The sequence below is a fragment of the Lithobates pipiens genome, unplaced genomic scaffold, assembly GCF_037356315.1.
Source record: "Lithobates pipiens isolate NorthernLeopardFrog02 unplaced genomic scaffold, aLitPip1_a1.2 Scaffold_8, whole genome shotgun sequence".
NCBI lineage: Eukaryota > Metazoa > Chordata > Amphibia > Anura > Ranidae > Lithobates > Lithobates pipiens.
The window spans coordinates 583,711,215-583,738,235 of NW_027507903.1; the positions used below are offsets into that span (position 1 = coordinate 583,711,215).

General features: G+C 42.0%; 1 protein-coding gene across 1 annotated transcript in view; it reads right to left on the minus strand.

Annotated features, from left to right (window-relative positions):
• Positions 1 to 3,967: 3,967 nt before the first annotated feature.
• Positions 3,968 to 27,021, minus strand: part of LYL1 (LYL1 basic helix-loop-helix family member) — a 35,150-nt gene continuing 12,096 nt past the window's right edge. The window contains exons 3-4 of the mRNA XM_077470327.1: positions 15,573 to 15,664; positions 3,968 to 6,814 (exon numbers count right to left, since the gene is read on the minus strand). Coding sequence (XP_077326453.1) covers positions 6,342 to 6,814; positions 15,573 to 15,664 — 565 coding nt within the window. The 3' untranslated portion in view covers positions 3,968 to 6,341. The remainder of the gene's footprint in view (positions 6,815 to 15,572; positions 15,665 to 27,021) is intronic.

Below are 27,021 nucleotides of genomic sequence, written 5' to 3' on the forward strand. Positions count from 1 at the left end.
CACTGTGACCCCGCATGCTTGGCCAATCGCAGCGCCAGCAGCGAGGAGAGCCATGATTGGCCACAGGCAGGATGCCTGTGGCCAATCATAGCTCAGGCTGTGTAGTGCACGCCCCACACTATATAAGGCCGCCTTTGAGGCGGCCTCGTGTAGTGTGTTGGCATCTGAAGCAGTGGGTGTTCTGTGTACCTTCAACACAGTTACACACCGATCGTTTTTGGCTGATTTCCTATCTTGCTCTTGTGTAGTGGTTATTGTCTGTGCCCTGACCGCAGTATACACCACTATATTCACCTCACCTATATAGCTAGTGATCTATCTTTAATAATAGAGCTTGCAGTCAGTAGTGTTAGGAGATAGTGCGTGCTGTCTGCGTGCTCTGTACCCAGTACATACCGCTATAATCCACCTACATAGCTGTTCTCTATTTGAGCCCAATTGCCATCTGCAGGAGTTATTGGAAGTTGTGTGTGCCTCCAGCACAGCACAGTATACATCTGTATATACCCCTTTATCTCTGCTGTTTTCTGGTTATTGTCTGCGTGCCCTGACCGCAGTATACACCGCGATATTCACCTCAGCCTAAGGCCCAATTTTTCTGCCCCTGTTTAACAGGGGCGTTTAAGTACAATTTTTGATGCAATGCTTTGCAGCAGGGCTAATTCCAGCAAAAAAACTAGAGTATATGGAAGAGGTTGCAGTGTGGTGGCACCAGCACCAGTGCCTAAGGCCAAATTTTTCTGCCCCTGTTTAACAGGGACATGTAATTACAATTCTTGATATAATATTTCACAGGAGGGCCCCTTCCTGTGCCCACCCAGAGTAACGGTGAGGACTTATAGTGTTGTGGCACCAGCACCACAACCACCAAAGGTCAATTTTTCTACCACTGTTCAACAATGGCATGTAATTACAATTCTTGATATAATCGTTCACAGCAGGGCGCTCCAGCGCCCACCAAGAGTCACTTTGAGGGCTTACAATGTTGTGGCAAAACCAACACCTTGTTCCGCCATTTCTGCAGAGCATATAGGGCAGGCCCCTACTTTCAAACATCCAACTTACAAACATCAGACAGCAGCAAGTGAGATGAAAAAAGATGGACGACAAAACAATATATACAGGGTGATAACCCTTCCCTATGTTTTCCAAAAAGCTTAAAAATAGTTTTTTTGACTGGAGCTACACTTTAAAAATGTACCAGTTGAAAATTACAAACAGATTCAACTTAACACAACAAACCTACACAGTCCCTGTCTTGTTTGCACCGCCTGTATACTGCTGTTCTGAGTATATAGGGCCTGGGGGCCACACGCATTTCCTTTTTTTAATATGGGTACAGGGTTCCCCTTAATATGCGTACAAGACCCAAATAGGCTGGTAATGGGAAGGGAGGGCTACCCATGCCATTTTTCTCAATGATTTTCAACCATATTGCAGGAACCAGATATAACATTAAAACCGCAAGCAGTTTTAAATGACGTTATTTCCGTTTAATGTCATTTTGTGCAGGGACTGTTCTAAACACGGGAAACACGTGGCACTTCACAGGCATACTACAGACACCCCCCAGGCACCATATTTAAAGGAATATTTCACTTTTTTTTTTCACTTTAATCGTCATTTAAATCAGTGCTCCCGCCAAAACGGCCGTTTTTAACACTTTTTTTTGCATTGACCCATGTCCCCTGAGGCAGGAGTCAGGTCCCCAAACCCTTTTTAGGACAGTATCTTGCATATTAGCCGTTAAAATTAGCACTTTCCATTTCGAACGTTCGAGTCCCATAGACTTCAATGGGGTTCTAACGTTCGTAACGAACGCGGGGTCCGTTCGAAAGTTCTGGTGCTAACCGAACCGGGGGGTGTTCGGCTCATCCCTAATCTTTATGTCTCTATATTGATTTTAATGTTTCTTAAATAAAATTATATATTTTTCTAATATGGTTTTGTGTTTTTGCACCTTTAAAATCCCAACCCTTTGATCTCTGATGTCCTATTCTTTAATGTGGTTGAAATGTTTTCTAATGTGGTTGAAATTTTTTCTAATGAGATTGAAATGTTTATTATAGCGATTAAAATGTTTATTAATGCGGTTGAAATGTTTTCTAATGCGGTTGAAATGTTTATTAATGTGGTTGAAATGTTTTCGAATGCAGTCGAATTTGAATATGAATAATCAAAATAAACTCAGAAACGAATTTAAACAATTTAACGAATCTAAATGAAATTGGTTAAATAACGAATCAAAACGAAGCGAAACTAAACATTTTTTTTTGCACATGTCTATAATGGACACTGCTATAAATGGGGATGAGGACACTGCTATAAATGGGGGTGAGGACACTGCTATAAAGGAGGGGCCGAGGACACTGCTATAAAGACACTGATATAAAGAGGGGCTGATAAAACTGCTTTACAGAAGGGGGCTGAGGACACTGCTATAAAGTGGGGGTGAGGACATTGCTCTAAAGGGGGCTGGACAGTGCTATAAGGGGGGCTGAGGACAATGCTAAAAAGAGAGGGGATGAGGACACTGCTCTAAAGGGGGCTGAGGACACTGCTGTAAAGGGGGTTTAGGACACTGCTATAAGGGGTGCTGAGGGCACTGCTATAAAGGGGGGGGGGTGAGGAAACTGTTATAAAGGGGGCTGAGGACACTGCTATATACGGGCTGTAGTGCTGTAAGGGGGAGGACACTGTTATAAAAGGGGGGAGAGTGAAAACACTATAATAAAGGGGGGCCGGGGACCTGCTATAAAGAAGGGGGCAGAGGACACTTCTATAAAGGGGATCGAGGACACTGCTATAAAGGGGGGCTGGAGACAGGGGGCTGAGGACACTCCTATAAAGGGGGGCTGAGGCCACTGCTATAAAGAAGCCTGGGCAGTGCTATAATGGGGGCTGTTATAAAAAAAGGGGGGTGCGGACAATGCTATAAAGAAGGGGGCTGAGGACACTGCTATAAAGGGGGGCTGAGGACAGTGCTATGAAGGGAGGTGAAGACACTGCTATGAAGGGGGGGCTAAGCTGGTGGGGTGCATTGACATAAAGGGGGTAACTATGATGCAGAGGGGAGCTGCGATGTAAGAGTGGTGACTGTGAAGTAAAGGGGGGCCTGTGATGTGGGGGGGGGAGGGAACTGTGATGTAAAGCGGGGGAAACTGAGATGTAACATGCCTCATTGTACAAGCATGAGTTTCGGACCTCTGCAGGAAAAAAGATTTACTGACCACACCTCCAGGTTAACAATTGCTGTTGTGCACCCACCAAGCTGGTTGTGAAAGGCTGGTGGCCAGTACTGGTTTACAACAGAACATGACATTGGGCAATGGTGTCAAGGAGCTGGTTTTAATGGTTGTATCAGAATTCATGTATGTTTTGAAGAATTGGTGTCTAAATTATATTATCGTTATTATCCCAAAAGCTGAGGCCATGGCACTATAATGAAAATCATTTGTGTCATAGTGTGTTATTTATGATGTTTAATGTGTTTGGTTTTGATGTTCAATACCACTTTGCCTTCTCAGCCCTATCAGGGCATAGTTTGATGAGTTTAGTGTGGAAGAACTTTAGAGTCCTGACCTCAACCCTACTGAACAACACTTTTGAGATAAGGAATTTAACATGTAAGTTGACCTTTACCAAAAGCTCACTATGCTGTCCCATATGGGTATAGCAACATAGTGTGCTAAACATACCTATCAGCTAGGATTCAATTTCTGTTTAATGAAGTCCAAAACTGCATTTAAAATTCTATGCAGCCTGTGGTGGCTCTTTCCCGAATTGTTGTAAGGATGGAGCAGCAGTTTAGATCAATGTAACATTTCCATGTAGCATCAGACATCCATGCCATTTGACATTGCAGCATTGTTTGTATTTCTTTGTCCAGTACATAGAATAAATGTGTCATATGCTGAAATTACTGAAATTATCATTGTGAAAAATAATATGTAGTATAGCCGCAGACTGCCTTTAGTAGCTTTATTCCTGTGACCTCTAGTGCAGCAATTCATTCAGAATAAAAATATAGTAAGGACACAGTATAGTATATAACTTCCTTCCAGTAGTGTCCACTGTCATCCAAAAATCAGACTTACAGCCCGACTGGATAGGCAAAAACAGGAAAATACAAGCAGCCATAATTTACAGTGAAATCCAGTGTCACAAACCAACCAAATAAAATATTATACATGAACTGAGTAATTAACAAAACATGCATCACACCGTTTTCTTGCAATTCTACTTGAAAGTGGAGTTATTGCAAAATACCACCATGATGTCTTCAAAATTGTGTTTTACAATTCATAAGAAAAATTTTTCTTACAATTGTGTTTTTTTCCTGACCATATTTAACAGAGGTATAACATATATACAAAATAACTATACATTTTCTTTAAAAGGAAAAACAGAAAGTGAAAAATCGTAAATTCTGAAATTTGTTGGTGCTTTGGTATACATTTGGGGGTGGTCCTCCACTAAGGTGACCTTCTACCTGCATTAGTGCTCGGCCCTAAATGGCCACTTGAGAGACCCGAGAAGTGCTACATGAGGGGCAGTGATGTCATTCATCCATGTAAGTTCCAGAGCTTGCTCAGGGTGGACTTCTGTGGCAGGGAGGCAACAATGGGTGAGTATACCCCGCTGAGGGAATGGATGAAGTGGTAGTGCCTTTTTAAAATACAATGAAATATGGGGGCTGTCATTCTTGACCTGCTCCTAAAAATGCTAAATGGTTTGCTGTCTCTGGCTTCAACATTTTTTAATCACTGACCAGTAACAAGAATACAGATTGGAATGTCAGTGTGGAGTCAGAACTCCTGACCTGAGATGGAAAGTATTGATTGCATTGGATCAACACTTTTGGCCTTTTTTGGCAATAGTCATCCCACCATAGGGGGTCACTGTGGCTGAGTTTTCTTGTTGTAACTTGCAGTCCTCTTGCTGTAGATTCACCACTGCAACTTTGCTCTTGCTAGAGACTTGCCACACAAATTTGCTACAAATTGGAAACGTGCCAACTAGAACTTGTGCTTCAAGTGCTCTGCAAGTGTACAACATGTGAGACTTACAATTCTACACTGCCACATATTTTTGTCAAGTTATCCTTGCTATCTGGGTTCATATGTCAAATAGAGCTCATGTATACACAGTTTTCCCTGTTAATGGCAGTGGATTGTCTGGCACAATGCAACCCATAGCACAAGTAAAACACCCCAAATGTGGTAAATCTGATAATCCATTAAAAAACACAAAAAAGTGATGCTTTTTCCCTTTTAGATGTTAATATCTTTTATATTATCCTTTCTAGCCATTAAAAATGTTTTGTTTTTTTTTGCCATTGGGAAAATGTGGACACGTGGAACTTCCTGTATTAAAATATTGGGCAACCAGCTTTAGCTTAGCCTACATGTGGCATTATTGACGATCAAGCCAAGTAGGTTGTTTAAGCCATGTAGTATATGCCATGACAGCTTTTAAGGTCGACAGGTATCTGCTTGGGTATCTTATAGCAGAGTTGGAAGTCAAATACAGTACCGTCATGTGAAAGGTATGCAGTGTTCTTTTTATCCCTCACATGATCTGGAAGTCCAAATTGCACCAGGCAGTCCAATCTGTACATGACTACCCACTCTTACTAAACAAAGAACCGCATAGCCACAAACTTTGAACATTTTCCACTGGAAGCAAAAGAAGCCCAAGCTTTACTAGGCATGGTATAAACCAACATAGATGATAACTATTATTTACAAACACTTGACTGCACTTTTAACCCTGCATCTCCAATATAGTGTCCACCTAACCGAAAAGGGTACCTCTGTGAACTACTACCTACTGTAGTCACTGCCCAATCTGTCTGTGGACAGCCTCAGTACTGCAAAGCAACAGGTTTGCTTTAATGCCAACCCCCACCGCTGCACATTGACTGCCCTCTACTCCCTCTAGTCACATACCTGTCACTTGTAAGTATGGAGAACACGTGGCACATTCTTCTCCCCACAGTGTCAGTGCATGGCCCCTCAGACTCTCAGTGCTGTCACATGGAAAGGAAAAAAAATTGTTGTGGAGGTTGGCAGTAAAGTACACCATTTGATTTAACCTACTTGGCCAAAACACAGGTTCGCTTTAAGAAATAAGGTCATCTGCAGCTGTTGAGAAGCGGCAATGAGCCATATTTGTGACACCCATATTTGACTGGTTGCTCATCAATACCTTAGATGATTCACCTACACTTTAGTAAAATCTACTATTGTCTAATTATGGTGAAAAAAAGAAACAAGGAACATGTTCATCAACAAAGGTTTTGAAGGAGATGAAGGCCAGTCTCCTTCATTCCTCAACCCTCACCGACTTCCTCCCACCTCGGGAGTGATTATTGTCATATTCGTGCTTCTTGAAGATGAAACACTTTCTCTGTCCCCTTCATCTTCTTCAGTCTCTACACTATCCCCGCAACTGCCAGACAATGGGGACACAATTCCATGGAACTCCTTGGCTTTCTGCTTTTCTTGGAAGTTTTCCTCAGGGCTAAGACTTTCTTTAACTTTCTGCGCACGGTCACAGACAGTCTGTGGGAGTCTCATCTTGGTGGGAGCTGTTTTGGAGGTTTGGTTGTGCTGGTCACTCAGGAGAGTAACCAGGAAGGTGATGTATCGCATGGCCAAGCGGAGGATCTCATTCTTGCTCAGCTTTTTATCAGGAGGGTGTGTGGGAATAAGCTTCCGTAGCTCAGCAAAGGCCCCGTTGACATTCTGCTGCCTCCATCGTTCGCGGCTGTTTGTGAAGACACGGCGGGCGACTTTCTGTGGCTGCCTGACTGCGGAATGGAACAAAAGAGTTAAATTGGCAGTGCATTTAAAGGGAACAAAGCACTTTTTATATCAAAGCATAAGTTTGATTTTAAACAGGACCGTAGCTATGTGCAATGAGTCCCTACAGCAAGGTTATTAAAAGTGGTGGGCTTCTCAAAAGTCATCTCCTCTAGTGATACAAAATAATTGCTTTCATAGCAGTTACTGTACATAGAGGTCCTCATATACAATGGCATAAATATAGCCAAAAAGGCCTAGGTGGCTGCCATGGGGCCAGGGGAGAAAGGGGCTCATAGCAGCCACTTCCCCTACTTTTTAGTAGATTTCTGGTCTTTGGAGTTTCTGTTCATCCTGGCTTTGATTGTTATCAATCTTAGATGCTCAAAGAAAAACTAAAGGCAAAACTTAATTTTTCATTTTGGATAGAGCAAGGGAGGGTAATAAGCCCTGTCAGAATTTTTTCTTCGCTATCTGTGTCCCATTGCGGAGTTTTCCCTTCACTTTCTGTCCCATAGCCAAACAGGAAGTAAGAGGAAATCCCTGTAAACCAAGGGAATTCCTTGGGGATCCCAAGGTCACCAGATTTAGTGTCCCCATTGGAAGATCTCCCCTCTATTACCTTGCAGTATGGGAGCACTACCTTAGGACTGGACATATGTTACTGGTAGGACCACCAGGTGAAAATGAAATGAGAAAAGCCTGACGTAAAAATAATGCAGCCACAACATCCAAGGACTGGTAAGCTGAAAAATCACAGTTTACCAGCTGACCAGCATTTGGCACCTGCACCACCAAGTAAGATGCCTGTGTATACAGAACTGCATAGAAGGGAGGCAGGGCAGGTCGGGACTAGGGAAGCAGATTTTCCCGTGCACAGCTCTGCCCATTACTTCCCACTCCAGCTCTACAGTTTAGTGTTTAAAAACAGCTGTCGAGGCTGTACTAGAAAACTACAGAAATAGTGGTTGCCTTCCCATGCCTGGCTGCACTTTTTTTTTTTACAAACTAGGCGGCTCTGCTGTCCTTTTCCTTCTCTCTGCTGACAGGAGTAGTGAGTGGGGCTGCTGTCACATCTCCTGCCAGTCTATAATGGTAGAGCCTAATGCAAGATTATCATGGGGCCAGGGCCAGGACAAGGAGTGGGCAGGAGGGTCGGCCGCTCTGGGCGAAATGGTATAATGTAGGGATATGGGAATCCTGACCCTAACCCTAAGGGAAAGGGGGGGGGGGGGGGTGCAGTTTGACATCTTTGCCAAAACGGATAGTTTATTGCATGATCACAACACAAGAAGAGTGCAACGTTTCGGAGTCACGCAGGACCCCTTCATCAGGCATGTGATTCTGAAACATTGCACTCTCTTGTGTTGTGATCATGCAATAAACTATCTGTTTGGATGCTACTTTGTGTTGATTCATGGTGTGCTGGCAAATATCTACTTTGTGACTTAAACCTGTATCCAGCTGGTTGTTGGTGCAGCACCCACATTTTGAGAGTTTATCCAGGAACTTGTACGATGGGAATATGAAGTATTATTGTAAGTGACGTCAAATGCACACCCAAACGGGAAACCCAGGTTCGGCCTTCTTGGAATTGGGCTTTGCATTGTTGTCTTGCAGATGTAAGCATGTAGATGTGAAAATAAATATTTTAATGTTTTTAATTGCTACACTATGGTCCTTCTTTGAATTTCTTTGCATGGTTACCACTTAATATACTTATGGGGGATCTGATAAGAGTGAGCAGTGAAAATTGTATTGGATAAAGTGTGCATATACAGCCCTAAATAGTGGTGGGCTTTTAAGTCTGGTAAGGTGCACTATTTTACTGGGGTGTTTGTACGCACTTTGTGGATGGTTAGCAATTAGAATTGGGAATTGGATGATTGTTTTTGGAACCATAACCTATATTACAATGATTTTATGTTAGTAACATCTGAAGCCTTTATCATACTAATATAGCATACTATATTATATAGTATACTAATATATTATACTAATATATCGTTTTGGGATTTTTTGGTTAATCCAACGGTGGGCGAGGATATTGGTGGGAAGAATTTGCTGGGGAGCATATGATATCTGCTAGATATAACCCTTATTGGGTAAGAGTAGATAACACAAGGGCAAAACGACATGCACTGGGTTACGAGTTATTCAATTAAATGTGAGCACAATAAAATTTGATTTGTGGGTTTTTACAGTTAAGGCATACTACAATATATATTTTTTTGGTTTGTTTGTTTATTGTTTTCTTGCTGGATGGAATTATGTTTTCAGGAAGAGAAGAAGACGATGGAATAAAGAAGCAAGAACAAGACGCACTTCAAAAATAGTTTCATCGAGTTTTATTTTGACCCATATGTGTAAAGAGTCTTATCTGGTGAGAATTTAAGAAAAAAACACATGGATCATAATTAAATATTGGCATAGATTTGGGAGCGCTGATTTTTGATTTGGATGTTTTGTTCCTGCCCAGGGGGGCATTGTGTTGTCTGTGGTCATTTCTTATTTTCTGTGTGCTGATATTTACATTTTTGTACTTCCATTCTAAGCCTACTATACCTACCCTGTAAAGGAAAGATGCCTATACTTACCCATGCTGATGGCTCTCCAGGCCGGTCACATGGTCTCTCCAGCGGCTCACTTCAGTGAAGAAGAGAGATCGCCAACAACGGCTGCAGAGACTATGTGGAGATGTCATCCATAGGCTGAATATGGGGCATCTGTTGTTGGCTGTCCCTCTCTATACTGGACCTGGCGCTGGGAGACGATCATGTGACTGGACCAGAGCACCCTCAGAAGAGGTAAGGATAGACATCTTTTTAGAAGTTAAAAGTCAAAGGATAGACATCTTTCAATCACAGGTTAGTTAGAAAAGGGGCTTATAATGGGGGTTCGAGCATGTTTAAGCATAGACAGGATTTGACTGGACTTCCACTTCAAGTTCTGCTAATTTGATTAATCTATCTTAGTGCATTTACAAATACATTTATTATATTTTATTTAATATGTGATTGCATTAAATGATTTTACCTCCCTGGAGTTCTGCTTACTGTTTGACACATACTGTAATCTACCATGTCCGTTCTGTGCCTCTCAGCAGGTTTGTTGGCCACCACATTTAGAAATTACATGAAATCTTCCTTCATTGGTCTTCCCCACATCTCTCTGGTCTTTCTACTTTTATGTGTTACACATCACACATTACTCAGCGGAAGACAAGATTGATAGATAACAGAATCTGTAAACCCACAAGACCACATCTTCCTTCAGGCAACCGCCAATAAACACATAGCTCTCCGATTCTATGGCAGGTGCAGTCCTCCACCAAGACTGAGCAGTGTACTAAATTCCAGAATCCAGAAAACAACCAGATCTGGGTATGTTCACACACATACATAAGCTACTACTATATTAGGGCTCTCTCTTCTATCAAAGCAGTGGCGGTCAACTTTCTTGATATGATAGGCCTCAAGTGTGGTCCTCGACATCACCAAAAGGCCATACATAAAATTCTGTGAATATTCAATGTCAGAGACATCAGAAAAACAACAGGATAAAGTTAAAGACTAAAGGCTTGATACAGGAGATGGTCATAGACTGCAGATATAATACAGGAGATGGTCATAGACTGCAGACATGATACAGGAGATGGTCAGAGACTGCATAAACGATACAGGAGATGGTCAGAGACTGCAGACATGATACAGGAGATGGCCAGAGACTGGAGATATGATACAGGAGATGGTCAGCGACTGCAGACATGATACAAGAGATGGTCAGAGATTGCAGACATGATATAGGAGATGGCCAGAGACTGCAGAGATGATACAGGAGATGTTCAGTGACTGCGGACATGATACAAGAGATGGTCAGAGATTGCAGACATGCTGCAGGAGACTGCATACATGGTATTGGAGGTGGTCAATGACTGCAAACATGTTGGGGCCCGGCGGGCTGAAAAAAAAGTGGCAAATGGCCACATAGGGCTCCCAGGTTGCGGGTTGGACACCAGGGTATTAAAGGGTAATTATAATAATTTGAGTCAAATCTATTTATTTTTTAGGTTTTAAAACAAATCCTTTTGTTAGCTGTTTATAGACATTCTGCATCTCCAAGTTGTTCTATGTTGATTCCTCCTTTTCTGGTCAATATGTCATCAGTGTGTCCCATCAGACCTTGAGGTAGTGGCTTAGCATTATGTATGGACACTGCAGAGCCATAGACAGCATAATCTGTGGAATTTCCACAACCAAGGTGGGGTTTGAAACACTAAACCAGGCAACCATGTGCAGTTTTTTAGATCATGTTGCCATTATTGCATTGCGGTATCGTGCGGTATCGTGCCACATCTTACCAACCAAGGTATGCCATGCTTAAGTGCAAAGCGTGGCAAAGATCCAACATGCGTTGCAATTTGGTCTGCTGTCAAAAATGGTGCCGGTCCAATTTCTGGACCCCTGAGGTGTGTGCCAGACCATTAATTTTTAATAAGCTGCCAACGCGTGTTAATGTGTGAAAAAACACGTCAGTGGTTAGGTGTGAACCTACACACACACTACAGCTCCCAGCATAAAATGCTTTGCCATGATAATATCACAAGGTGACTCAACAAATAATTACAAATAAAGGGTGCAATGTGCAATCTGCACATTCCTAGTATTTCTTGGACCACCACATCCAGCATATACATTTTCCTATAATGGTAAAATGGTATCTTCCTTTCCTATTTTCCATTGTTTGTGCAGGCCAATTCCCAGTTCTAACTATGTCTGCGGACTTGTAACCATGGCATGTGCATCTGTGCATTGACCAGAGTGGTATTCTTCATAAATCAAAAAAAGGAATCCAGATAGTTTGTAGGGGAAACTGAGCAAATGCTGTGAAAAAGCATCCCAGTTTACCTGCTTAAATACCCAGGTACTTTCATATATGGGGAGCATGTAACTCTCCCCTATCTCCCAGGTGCCTATGGGGGCAATTGCCAGGGCCAAGCACATGATACCTACATATGCTCTGATAAGGCTGCCATGAAGCTTACAAAGGGCTCTTTTTACCTGGCTCCAAGAGGTGAACAGAAGTTACAGTAAGTCACAAGCTGCAGGGTTTTTATCTCTATCCAGGACTCATAAGATAGCTTTCCTCTGACGTCCTCTCTGCCCTTACTAGACAGGAAATAAGGGTAAATCTCCAACAGCAACACATAAAGCAATTATAATGTTTTTCTGTCCAGTATGAGAAGGATTAAACCTCTGTCCTGTTTGTCTGTGCGTAGGGATCCCGTCCTAGGCCAATTTGACCCCAACAAAATTTAGTGGGTTTGTTCCTAGGCTGTAATCAGCTTGTGCTCTACAGGTATTCCCTAAGCTAGGTGAGCTGATTCTGTCTGTTACTGTGAATCATTAATTAGAGTGGGAAGGGCAATCACTGAGATATGAATTTGACCCAACCAATCCCTGAGGTCTCTGTTCAGGGCATGGGCGTCCGCAGGTAGGGGCAAGGGGGGTCAAGTGCCCCCCCCCGGAATCAGATCTTAAATTCAGCACAGTTGGGTTGCTATCGAGGTGCCAGTGGGGTGACATCATTAAGGTGCTGTCAAGCTCCCCCATCAGTGTAGTGTGACTTCGGGCTCTTTTCCCTGCTCAGTCCAGCAGAGAACTCTGCGGCGCTGTGACAGGAGAAAGGCAAGCTGTGGGCTATCAGAGGTTTCCCCCGCTCGCTCCACCCATTCTCCTGTCAGGGAGAAGAGATGGCGGCTCTCACCAGGTTCCCCGCCGAGCTTCCTGCCTGCTCCATTCCTTCCCTAATGGCCATAACTGAGGGCCAATCAAAGGGGACTAGGAGAGGAGAGCACCATGGGACAGGTAGTCCCAAAGATTGGTGGCCCAATTTTCCACAAGGAGGAGGCTACAGCTCGATCAAGAGAGAGATTGAGAGTAGACTGCAGCCTGGAAAAAAGCTGAGGGAGAGAGTGCTACAGGAAAAAGAATGAGGAGTGTGCTGGGTGGAAGCCAGAGAGAGAGCCACACTGCCCAGCGCCACCAGAGAGAGAGCCATACTGCCCAGCGCCACCAGAGAGTGAAAGACTGAGCCTCTACCAGGGTACAGACATGCTACACTACTGACCAGATTTGCCCCGGGGAACCCAGAGTGACCGATCGTCCAGCCAGAGGAATCACTGCTGTATTTTCGCTGGGTCTGGTAAGAGGGCCTGTTGACCATTATACAATACTTATCCTAGGGACTGTACTACGTCTGCAGTCTCTGACCATCATAATGTGATAATGACATTGTCGAAAAGGGGCGGCACATGGGTGACCCTAAAATGATGCCCCCCCCAAAAAAAAGTTCTGCGGACGCCTATGGTTCAGGGGTATGGTTTGGAAGATAATACATATTTGGGTCACCTTCCCAGAGTGTTCTGTACCTCCTAAGCTTCTGCCTGTAGAGGATGTATCTGCATTTTGACCTTGTGCCATGTGCTGTAATCTCAAAGACTTAAACTACCTGCTGGAGTAAATGTTTAAAGGTAGTTGGACTGGAAAAGGAACATCTTGCTGAAGAATGTCATAGAGGAACAGGGTAGAAGCTACCATTGACACTGTGAGAATGATTCATCTTTAACCGCTATCAGTAGGTCAAGGGACACATTGGTTAGAGAACTATCCACTACTAATGAAAGACAGTGAAATTTATAGATCAGTCTGGCTGCTCTCACAAGGTTACCAATTACCAAGAGGCTGAACTTAAAGTGTCTACGACTGCTGTCCTGTCCTGTTTGTGTGCTATTTTTGGGTATCCCACATCCCCAAACCCTCCCTGTCCTAGAAATTAGATCTGTAACAAAAGGTAAAAAGACCCAACTTAGTTTTCACCACACTATAAACCAAGAACCAAACCCTGAGATTGAAATGTTAGCCTGGCACACTACATTAGGGGGTATTCCACATCACCCTAAAAGAAGAAGAGCTACAAGTGTATCTGTTACATATTTTCCCTTACTTTCTATCAAATGAAACCATTCTGACCAAGACAGTAACTGAGGGAAAATCCCTCTAACAGAGCCCCGAATAGCACTAAAAACCCTCCAGGGGTTCTTTCTTCCTTATACTATCCAATAATAAAAAATATAATTTGGGCTGGACATACACTGTAAGTAATTCCATTGTCCTAAATAGGCAAAAAGCAGGATCACTTTAAACATACACCATTTCACAACAGAACATGAAAGAGAAGACATCGTCCCACACTACATTTTATTAGGCCAGACAGTAGTCTAAGGACTCTTTCAAACCAGTGGACCGATCGGGTCCGCCTGTCCATTTTTCAGGTGGACCTGATCTGAACACCCATTGTTCTCTATGGAGCTGCTGATTATGTGTCCGCTGACACCCACTGATCACTCCACTAAAAATAGACGGATGTAGAGGCTGATCAGATCGGCTGACAATCGGAAGGAAATGGAAAGGTGGTCCGTTTACATCCGACTGCCCCATAGAGAACAGCGGGCTGTGTCCTTCTCTGCTCTGCATAGCAGAGTGGACAAGAACCTGTCATCTGCCTCATCAGCGGGGATCAGTGGAGAGATCCCCGCTGAGCAGGCAGATCCACTTGATGGAGTCAGCCTCATGGGAAAAGGGCCCAAGTCAGAGATGCAATCCAAATAAGTGATTCTTTTCTATAGTTTAACAATGTTTTATACCCTAAAATCTGTTTCTCGGAAGAACTCAGTGGAAATAAATCACAGGCTTTTTCAACCATGGTGCCTTCAGGTTTCCTCAGGGTTTCCTTGCCAAAATGCTAAAAATTGCCCACCAATTTTATATAAACCAACAGGTGGATGAAGCCTGCATTAAGCCTGTTACACAAAGCCACAGGTATTCAATGTGTGCCTTTACAACATTCCAGCCCCAGCATCCCAACAACCAATGACTTATTAATTGATATGGAGGACATTGTGCGCCTGTACAGCATCCTTGTTTGCCCCTTTTCTGCCTCTTTCCATCAGCACTGGGCTTACATTATCTGAGTGAGGGAGAGAAACTGAGTGAGAAGAGAAGCACTGGAATACTAATAAGTACCAGTTTTTGCAACGGTGTATTTACTTTGGAAGAATAAATTACCTCCGAGGTTGGCTGTCCTATGTCTGTGGATGTTGTTGTTTTATCTAAAACTGTTAAGCCCTGTACACACGATCAGGAATTCTGCCAGTTAAAGCCGGATGTGAGCTTTTGGTCAGAAATTACGACCATGTGTATGCTCCATCGGACTTTTGCTGGCAGAATTCCAGCCAGCAAATAACTGAGAGCAGGTTCTCTTTCTTTCGGTCAGAAAAAGTTCAGATCGGAAATTCCAATCATCTGTACAAATTCCGACATGCAAAATTCCTACGCATGTTCGGAAACAATTCAACGCATGCTCGGAAGCATTGAACTTCATTTTCTCAGCTTGTCGTAGTGTTGTACGTCACCGCATTCTTGAAGGTCGAAAGTTCAGAGAACTTTTGAGTGACTGTGTGTATACAAGCCAAGCTTGAGCGGAATTCCTTCGGAAAAACCATCCAAGTTTTTTCCAACGGAAAATCCGCTCGTGTGTACGGGGCATAAGTTTAGTTTTTTACATTTTAGAATGGGGTGCATAATTTTAAAGGGTGCCTTAACTGAAAAAAGGTTGAGAAACACTGATCTATCACAGTCTTCTTGATCCATGTTTGGGCAGTAGAGGACAGCGGTGCATACACAGTCAAAAGAAACAATAGCATACCTAAGAATGGCGGCTCCACAACTTCAGTATGACTTCTCCTCTTAAATCTCCCAGAAAAGAGGGGAATCAGACTCGAGGCACAGATAAAAGGACTGAAAAACAGAAACATAGAAAAATGTTGTTTTTAGTTTATTGAATATATCAAATAATATACTTGCAACATAAAAATAATACTATTTATTTTTAGGCCTCATGCAGCACATTAGTTTCTTGTAAACACTCTTTCTCCTGATAGGAGAAAATCAGCATTATAAACTCACCTAAGCTGCATTTTTTCAAACCAATTTAGGCGAGTTTAGCAGAGTTTAGCACTGTTTAGAATTTGGGCATTTATTTATTTCAACGGCCAGAATTTTAATTCATTCTGGCCATCAAAATAAAAAAACGCTGAAGTGCAAAGGTGTTGAACAGCGTTTGCATGCGTTTATCAGCGTTCAGCGTTTTTTTTTTGGCCCAAAATTCCTTCTCCTGAACCCCAGTTTAGGGTATTCAGAAAACATCCTCTAAACTCCCCTGCTACTAAACTGCTAAAAATGTCCATATGTCCAGGATAACATTGGGGGAGTTTAAGGCCTAAATTCACAAAAAACATGAGTTTAACAGCAGCAGTGTGCATGGGGCCTTAAAGTGTCTATCGTGGAGCAATTATCTGCAATGATCACCCCTGGACGAAGACTGTCGCAGGTAATCGATCCAGGAGCAATTACATGTGAGCGGCCACAATGAGCTGCAGGAGCTCTCAGCCTCCCATTACTTTGACTCACAGCTAATCGCCAGGAACCCCCCAGTTGGGTCTACCACATGTAGTCACTACTGGCCCCCTTGCAAGTGTGAATGAGGCCTAATACTTTTTCAGGCATTGACATGGAACTAGCAAACAGATCTGGCTTTACTTACTGCACATTCATAAGGCATGAGCCTGAAAGAGTGAAGAGACCTACATTTTTTCAGATCAGCAGCGTACATTTTTGTTGCAGTACAGATTTCCTTAACGTGTCTTTACCATTATGTAGCAAGGTCCCAGGCCTCCTTTAGTCTAATGAGAAGGTCCCAGGCCTCCTTTAGTCTAGGCCTCCTTTATTCTAATGAGAAGGTCCCAGGCCTCCTTTAGTCTAGGCCTTCTTTAGTCTAATGAAAACCTCCAGAGCCAGGGACAACTGAAATCCTTCTGTGTAGAGTGGGTTGCAAGGCATAATGGGTGTAATGTAAGGTAGATTCATGGGTGCTATGACACTTCTTGAATGCAAAGAGATTTATTTTCTTTTGAACAGATCAGTGGGAGAGAGGGTTTAGGGCCAGGACACCCTTAGGTGGTTGCCAATTGGCAGACTCAGAGACTTCTACAGGTAGACAGCCATGCAGGGAAAGGCATCCAATAAGACGCCACATCTGCATGTGTAGGAGTGTTGTCTCCTATGGCAACAGTCTTAGAACAGTTCCTAACACAATTGTAACAAACTCCTTTACTTTTATACAGTCACTTCTTGTAGATTCTCAGCCCACTGAGAACCCAGTCTCTCTCACTATTGCTGATTCACTGCCACTGAATCCTGTGAGCTCTTCTAATCTTCTTACTTTAGTATCTTCCTCAAGTGCCACCCCCACTTCCCTGCTGGCTCCCTGGCTTGGCACTCCAGATACTCCTCAAGTGTCACCCCACTGGCTGGGTCTCTGGCTTGAAGTTTTCAGATTCTTCACTGTCCCCTGTTGGTGAGAATACTGCTCCGGTACTTGCTACAGCTACTCACTGTGGTCCCTGGTAACAAGGTCATTGGTCCCTTAGTGGCGACAGCTTTCCCTCTATCTCCGACCATAACAGATTCTCTGGCCGGCAGAACCGTCACTTCTGGTTGGACTGCAAGTCACAATTCCAAACCTACACTGCTCTCTTGCTTCTGGATAGGCCCTCAGACAGCCTAGCAGCCAGATGTGCCTGGGATAGGTCTAAACTCTGGCCTAGCAGCCCGGGCAACACAACACATATCCACCCAGACAGCCGTCCAGGTGGCACAGAACACAGATCACCGAAATAAACAGGCTTACCCAGCAGGCCAGCGGATTTAAGAAAACCCCTGCCCAATGGCATTGCTAGGTAGAAAAAAGACCAGGGGTTTCAGCCCCAAGTCCGAGCATGGGGAGGTGTTGTGTGGCCGGAGGGGGGTTAAGCTCACTTGCTGGTTGCTGCCTGGCTTACCAGTGCCCATCAACACTGGTAAGCCAGGCAGAAACCCACACTGACCTACCTGACACACAGTGACCATTACACTGACCTACCTGACCCACACCGACACACACTGACCATTACACTGACCTACTTGACCCACACTGACACACACTGACCATTTCACTGACCCACACTGAAACACACTTACCTACCTGATGCACACTGACCATTATACTGACCCACACTGACCTACCTGATGCACACAGACCTACCTGATGCACACTGATCTACCTGACCCACCTGACCATTCACTGATCTACCTGACCCACACTGACCTACTTGACACACACTGACCTACCTGACACACGCCGACCATTACACTGACCCACACTGACCTAACTGAGCCACACTGACCTTCCTGACGCACACTGACCTACCTGACCATTACACTGATCTACCTGACACACACTGACCATTATACTGGCATTATACTGGCCTACCTGACACACACTGACCATTACACTGACCTACCTGACCCACACTGATCGTTGCATTGACCTATCTGATGCACACTGACACACACTGACCTACCTGACGCACGCTGACCTACCTGATGCATACTGACCTACCTGACCCACACTGATCATTATACTGACCCACATTGACCTACCTGATGCACACGGACCTACCTGACACATACTGACCATTACGCTGACCCACACTGACCTGCTTGACACAAACTGACCTACCTGGCGCACACTGACCTACCTGCGCACACTGACCATTACACTGACCCACATTAACCTACCTGACACACAATGACATGAACTGACCTACCTAAACATTACACGTCAGACTTCAGGTGACCATGACCTCCTCCTGCAGCTCAGCCATAGTGTGCGGCGCACCCATCCCAGTAGACAGCAGGCAGGCAGAGACAGGAGCGGGCAGGAGAGGAGAGACACCCGCCCAAGTGCTAGAGCGGGGATCTCATAGTGCTCTACTGGGCCGTATTGTAATTCCCACCTTCTGGAGCCTGCAGCGCCTATGATGGATGTCACGCGTCCCGCGGTCCCAACATTGGACCAGTCGGACGTCCATCATAGGCGCTGCAGGCACCAGAAGGCAGGACCTGCTATGTCATTTGGCCGAGCTACGAGTCAGATCGATCCCCGCTCAAGCTTGAGGCTAATAATAGATTTGTGAATGCCTGAGAGCCGGGGCTTTTTGGGGGCCCGCTCTGGGCTCCAGCCCCCCTCCCGATGCCACTGCCCCTGCCCATTGGCTGAGATACTCCATATACTCATAATCTGTCCTTGCTTTGCCCTTGTGTTATTTAATGTCACTAGGTACCCGGCCACCTAGCGGCAGAAGTGAGAAGTGCAATAATTCCAGACTTAGGGTGAACTCAACTGATCCCTAAAAATTGGCCAAGGCAAATACACCTGGCAGGTAAATTTAGGAGCAATCCTGCCTAGACGTTACGGTGCTACATCTTAAACAAAAATGAGCAAACCTGTGTGTATTTTAGTATACTTATTTTTTTAATTTAGATTTCAGCACAAAAATTAGTGCATATACTAAACTTCTTACACATGGGCACCGGACCCCATGCAACACAAATTTTGGCATAGTTACCCTGGCTGAGAAGCCTAGGTATTGTGTACAGCCACTTATAGACCAATGAATGGCTGTATTTGGATTTTTTAAAATATGCCTATGCTTACACGAGTACCGCTGTATACCCATGTACAGGTGCACAGCCATTCATGTATAGGCAATTTGTCCAGCAGTAAACTGATGGATGCCTAAACCCTTTGATATTGCTTTGTAGCCCTTATGCTGATCAACTACTCTTGATAATATGTATTCAGAGAGCTCCTTTTTTGCAAGGCATGGTTTACATCAGCTGATGCTTCTTACGACCAGCACTCTTAAAATGTTTGAGTATCTTTTATCAATCAAAGTAGCTCTAAACCACACTTCCAAACTCATTTCATTAATTGGACTCCAGGTGTGCAAACTACTGACTTCAATTAGTTTTCGTTAAAATAATTAGTCTATGGGTTCACTTATTTTTTTCCTCCAACACTGGGAATGTTTAATGGATGTGTTCAATAAAAACACAAGAAATTAGAATTGTTTGTGTGTTCCGCTTAAGCACATTGGACTCCATTTACAAAGCGGTATCTACCACTTTTTCTACGACCCTGCAGCATATTCATACAAAATACTAGTCAAAGGGAAGCTGCTTTCACAGGACACAAGTGGCATATCAAAAACAACAAAGTTAAATTAAAGTATAGCTAAAGGCAAAACTTTTTTTTTTAGTTCTGGATAGAGGGGACAGCAGTAAAAACCTAATAGGTGTTCTAATACCTCTCAGCCTTATCCAAAACTAAAAAAAAAAAAAAGTTTTAAATTTAGTTATTCTTTAAGTAAATACAAAATATCTTTATAAATGTCAAATACTGAAAGAAAATAGTATAAAAAAGTCAGACCCATAAATACCCTTCTGCCACCAATAAAAAATACAACGTTGTAGAAAAAGGGTCTTTATATATGTGTGTGGTTTTTGATACTATTTTCATTCAATATTTTATATTTTGTATTTAATTGAAGTAGAACTATAGGAAAAACTCTTTTTCTTTTCATTTTGGATAGAGCAAGGGAGGGTTATAACACCTGTCAAGTTTTCTTTCGCCATGTTTGTCCCATTGCGGAGATTTCCCTTCACTTCCTGTACCATAGCCAAACAGGAAGTGAGAGGAAATCCCTGCAAATTAACCACTTAAGCCCCAGACCATTTTGCAGGCCAAAGACCAAAGTACTTTTTGCGATTCGGCACTGCGTCGCTTTAACTGACAATTGCGCGGTCGTGCCACGTGGCTTCCAAACAAAACGTCCTTTTATTCCCACAAATAGAGCTTTCTTTTGGTGGTATTTGATCACCTCTGCAGTTTTCATTGTTTGCGCTATAAACAAAAAAAGCGTCAATTTTGAAAAAAGCGCATTATTTTTTACATTTTGCTATTATAAATATCCCCCAAAAATATATTTAAAAAAAATGTCCCTCAGTTTAGGCTGATACATATTCTTCTACATATTTTTGATTTAAAAAATTGCAATAAGCGATTATCAATTGGTTTGCGCAAAAGTTATAGCATTTACAAAAGAGAGTATAGTTTTATGGCATTTTTATTAATAATTATAATTTTTTTACTAGTAATGGTGTTGATCAGCAATTTTTATCGTGACTGCCACATTATGGCGGACACATCGGACATTTTTGACACATTTTTGGGACCATTGTCATTTATACAGCAATCAGTGCTATACAAATGCACTGATTCCTGTGTAAATGACGCTGTCAGTGAAGGAGTTAACCACTAGGTGGCAGTGTAGGGGTTAAGTGTGTCCTAACTGTGGCGGGGCTTGGCTATTGTATGACATATCACTGATCTCTGCTCCGCTCACAGGGAGCAGAGATCAGTGACACTGTCACTAGGCAGAACGGGGAGATGCTTGTTTACATTAGCGGGACCCGAGATCGGACTCAAAGAGGTTCCAGCCGGCGCTCGCGCGTGCAATGGCATGGTAGCAAATTTGAAGGGACGTACCTGTACGCCCATTTGCCTGTCCATGCCATTCTGCCGATGTACATGCGCCATCGACAAGTGGTTAAGAGAATTCCTTGGGAACCCCCAGGTCACCAGAACTGGTGTCCCCATTGGAAGATTTCCCTTCTATTACTTTTCTGGCGACAACCCAAAATTTGGGATTTTCTTTTACTTTCAATTTCAATGATAATAGTAAACAGGAAAAATATAGAAGGTGGGCAGTAAACAGGAAAAATATAGAAGGTGGGCACATACAGCAATATAAACCTGATAGGTGTTCTAATCTCTCTCCATTCTATCCAAAACTAAAAAAAGTTTTTCCTTCAGTTACACTTTAAGTAAATCAACCACAATAATTTCCATATTTCCATATTTAGATTTCTGTGCATTATTGTTGAGAGAACTGATCCAAAAAGGCAAAGACTACTTAAAATAGGCTATTATATTTTTATATCCCTAAATACCACATGCCTTGGCCACTACTTAATTAACGCATCTATTTAATGATTTATTTCATTCTGTGAATTTATTTAAATGTCTTTTCATGCGTTATTTACCAAGCGTTTTCAGTGTTTTGCCGTAAATACCGCAAAACAGCATAGTAAATTGACAGTTTGTGAATGGAGCCCATTGTGTTTGTCTATTATTGTGACTTAGATGGGGTTTAGATCACATTTTATGGCAAATTACTGCAGAAAACGGTCAGTCCCAAGGGGTTCACATACTTTTCCTTGTCATTGTAATTTGTGCTCCACTTTCATGTTTCTAAGGGAAACAGACGCATTGATATGGCAGACTTTGAAATTAGATTTAATCTTTTTGGTGGGCAAGATTGCGATCTAATCATTTTTTGTAAAAAGGGCTGTTCATAGGAAAGATCAGTGACATATTTGGAGACCAGTGGCTAACAGTTACACACATTTGACAATTTCACATCAAGGTTTTTCCAATCTTATTGGAAATTTTCAAAGTATATATTAATCTTTCACTTTCGTGATATCGCCACAGCATTTGCTGTTTATATTTGATTTGACCCAAATTTCAATATAAACTTATTGCATAATTCATTATGTACAACCACACTAAAGATAAATTTAAAATTTCCAACCCGTCCTATTATTTGCACTTCCATTTAAACATAAAAAAATATAAGAAAAATGTACCCTAATATTCTCAATGTTTTGGGCAGTTCAGTGGAAAATCTAAAAGACCAGATTATTTAAAAAAATTAACATTTATGCAGCCATCTTTATGTCTAAAGAATAGGTTGTCATACATAAGTTACGTGTACTTTTATGGTTACTGTGTCAATAAAGTATATCTAAACCTAAGCACAAAAATTATATATATTGCAGCTAACAAGTCCTTACTAATGCTGGTTGCATTAGTCTTCTTATTTCAGAATTTTCCAAATTTTTTCACCTGATAATCTAGCAAAGAAAGAAATTTTCGGACCCTTCATAGCTACATTCACTCCTCCACTGTATTTATGGATGGAAGAATGCTTGTTACCCAGGTTGGACATCAAACATTGTATATAATATGAATCTCCTGCACTCTAAATTATAGTAAATAATTGTAAACAATACTGCTGCTTATAAGCATAAATATCAAAAACGGTGAAATAAAATATATAAACAAAAGTGCTTATATGAGAATTCACAGTAGCGCAACAATAACATCTAATTAATTCAGTGCTCAATACAAAAATAAAAGTGATTTAAAAATAAATAAAAATAAATAAAATAAATAAATATATATATATATACATATATATATATATATATGTACATGTATATATATGTATATATATATATAATATCTAATATCTAATATCTAATATATATATATATATATATATATATATATATATATATATACATATTCTATGTAAAATCAAAATATGAAAAAAAAACAAAAAGGAGAAATGTCCAATAACAGTCCTCTTTGACCAGCGAAATTCATACAGGATAATAATTCCCAGTGATATCCTAATTAGGAAAACCCCTGAAAGAAATCCACCAACGCTGGGTGTCACATCTGACCCACTCCTATCAGATGGCAACTCACCAAATCTCAAATCTACCATTCTCATGGTTAGGCTAATATGCCATAATAATCGGTTGTTAAAAGATTCCTTAGTAAGCATCCTCTAACAAACTCGTAAGGGAGGAAACGCATTGGCTGTAGGGCAAACAGAATCATTGCATCAACCTTGTGAGAGCGATAGGCGTCTCCCTGGATAGTCATCAGCTGGGGTGGAGGTGGCGAGACTGAAGGAGATCCTTTTACTATGCTATGAGCTGTACAATGTTTGATACAAGATGTTTTACATGTGAGTGGACTAGATACTGGTTTTAGATTTTATATTGTGCTTTGACAATATTACGCTAGTGGAGCCTTTCTTTTTTATGTTTACCCATAGATGTGCACCTTTAATGCAAAAGTGGTGGAAAAGTGGATTGGCTTACTAAGGAATCTTTTAACAACTGATTCTTATGGCGTATTAGCCTAACCATGAGAATGGTAGGCAAAAGTATATATTTTTATCTTTTTATTTTTGTATTGAGCACTAAATTAATTAGGTGTTATTGGTACGCTACTGTGAATTCTCATATATGCACTTTTGTATATATATATTTTATGTCACTGTTTTTAATGTTGGACTTCAAACATGTCTGCCTCTGTCCACCTCTAGGTCCGGACTTACCCCTTCCATTGTCACGGTTTCCTCGGCTTCTCCTCCCAGCTAATCCAGTCTTAAGATATGCGTCCTGCTCTAATTGGCCGCAGCATTCTGCGCCCCAAGCCCAACCTTTTTGAAGCAAATTAGAGCCTCAGGCTCTAATCATGTGCTTCCAAAAATAAAACCTCATAGAGACCTATGAGTATGGCACCCAGCATAGAAAGTAGGGGGGCAGCGCCCCTGTGCCCCTTATGGACTGGTCGCAGCTGTAGGGAATGATGGGATTAGTAGTTTAGGACAAAAAGATAAGATTGTTTTGCTATCTGTTCATCTCACACAAAATTTCTGGCAAGGTCAACAAATATTTTCTAAACTTGCTGAAAATGTTTTTAGCCTGAAAAAAAGAAAACAAATGCAGCACTGATTCTAGAGGCCAGTTATCTCAAATATATTACATTTTCGGGGAAAGTGGCAGTGGGGCCCGTATTAGATAAGACACCTCATCCCATAAATTGGTTATTGGGGGATTGAAGAAATGGGGATTATTACGGTGCCAACAACTCAAATAAATTATAGTGTTAAGAATATATATATTTTTATTACAGCATATAAAAAAAAACACATTATACAGTATTCATTTAAAATTTGGGGAGCACATCAAAAGTCAATGCAGGGCCAAAAAGGTGTAGGCCTTGGTATGCTTTCGGGTCAGGTCTTCCCTACAGGTTTTGGCAAACCATTGGCTTCCTCAGGGGAATGGGACATGACCAATATTTGAAAAAGAATTCTACAGATTTATTTGTTTTCTTTATTTTGTCAAATTATTTTTTCAAATATTGGTCACGTCCCATTCCCCTGAGGAAGCCAATGCTTTGGCGAAACATGTAGAGAAGACCTGACCCGAAAGCATACCAAGGCCTACACCATTCCGGCCCTGCATTGACTTTTGATGTGCTCCCCAAATTTTAAATAAATACTGTATAATGTTTTTTTTTTTTTAATATGCTGTAATGAAATATATATATATATTCTTAACACTGTAATTTATTTGAGTCGTTGGCACCGCAATAATCCCCATTTCCTCAAACCCCAACTTTTGTATTATATTTTTGTTTTCAGCTGTAGATGTACTTAAAGTCATTGGTGTTTCCTTTTTGAAACCCATTCACATCATAATGCAGTGCTCTGCAATAAACACGTTTTGGGCATTGAGGAGCATTGCATTAGACAGACTTTTCAAAATGAATAGGCTGTCATCAAACCTAAACACATGGAAAAAACTACGTCCTACATAATGTTTTTAAGCACATGGCAACGCAACACACAGCTGTGCACATCAGTGTGATGTAATAAAGAGGTGCATTGGCGTGAAATGAACTTGTATTGCACATCTATGGCGCGTTGTAGTAATGAGCCTTAATATGTGGGTCACGGAGCACATTATACCATGTGTTATAGTATGAATGAGCCCTTAGTAGCATACTGAGATCCAATACTGTACATAAGGCAAACTTACTTATGGAATAACTTGTGCTATGTCCTGTAAAAGAAGAATTGTAGAGTCGTAAAAGTTAAAGAAATCTGTAGACAGCTATAATTATCTAAGATTGCTCAAAAATGCAAATATTGCTTGCCTACAACCATGGCAGTGTTCTGTACTCTGCTGTGTACGGGATGTCCCCAGAAACCTAATTTCCTGCTTGAGTCATTGCTTTTCCCATTAGTCCAGTGACAAGCATCCTCTGCAATTCGTTCTTGGTGAGATACTTTCTAAGACAAAAGCATGCCTAATAAAATGCTGAGGCTGCAACTTCTTGCAGACTGATCAGTTGGTGGTAATGAGAGTAAATTCCGCAGTTTGATAAAACCTGATAAAAGCTTGTAGGACATGTGAATTAAGGACTTTCCATTATTTTGAATTCCTCCTTGGGCCCAGAGGAAGACTATACAATATGTGCAACTGTGGCCCTGATTTGGCTTGTTCTACCATACCCTTGGACCAGTTTGAATGTAGGGTCAATAGTAGATAGAGGGTGCAGGATGGATTTAGTAAAACATTTATCTCAAAAATGTAGGGATGAGCTTGGGTTCATCTCTGGGATCAGTCCAAACCTGGGAAACAGCTGTCAATGCTAGGCCAATGAACTTCGGGCAGGAGATTGTGGCCATATTATGTCAGTGATGTCATGAGCGTCCTTGTCCCTTTGTGTACATAAAGCTATGGAGCGGGAGTCTCCCACCCACAGCACATTGGCCCGCCAATGAGAATAGTTGTTCCTTTGCATACATGAAACTATGGGGAGGGGAAGCCTCCACCCATAGCTCTTTGGCTCAAGCATTTATAGCTGCCTTTAGGGTTTGACTGAACCCAGTCTTAATCCCTACTAAACATATAACAATATAGTATTTCGAATGCAGATTGCTAAAGAATGTGAGCAAAAAAATGAAGGTGGATACATTTATAATTAAAAATACAAGATCCAGAGACAAGAAGAAATTTAGAAAAGTTCTCTTCCCAAGTCTTGTGAGCAGGTGCCTTCACTGAATGTAATGGCATATATGTTGAAGAAGCAGTAAAGATGGGCACAGCTCTAATTAGGCCCCTTTCACACGACCGTTCCTATCAGTTTTTCAGGCGGACTTCATTGGATCCTCCATTCACCCGTATGGACTGGTGGGTGTAAACGGACTTGTGACACTCATCTGGACTCACTCTTAGCCCTTGTACACACGATCGGAGATTCCGACGGAATGTGTCCAATCGGAGCGTTTTGTCGGATATTCCGACTGTGTGTGGTCTGCATCGGACTGTTTCCATCCCAATATCCGTCGGACCAACTTTTCCAACTTGCCGGAAATATTTTCCGACAAAATGCTCCGATTGGACATACTCCGATCATGTGTAGAGAATTCCGATCGGACAAAGTGCATTGCAAAGCTATTGTTTATACAGTGATCATCACTGTATAAGAAAAACCA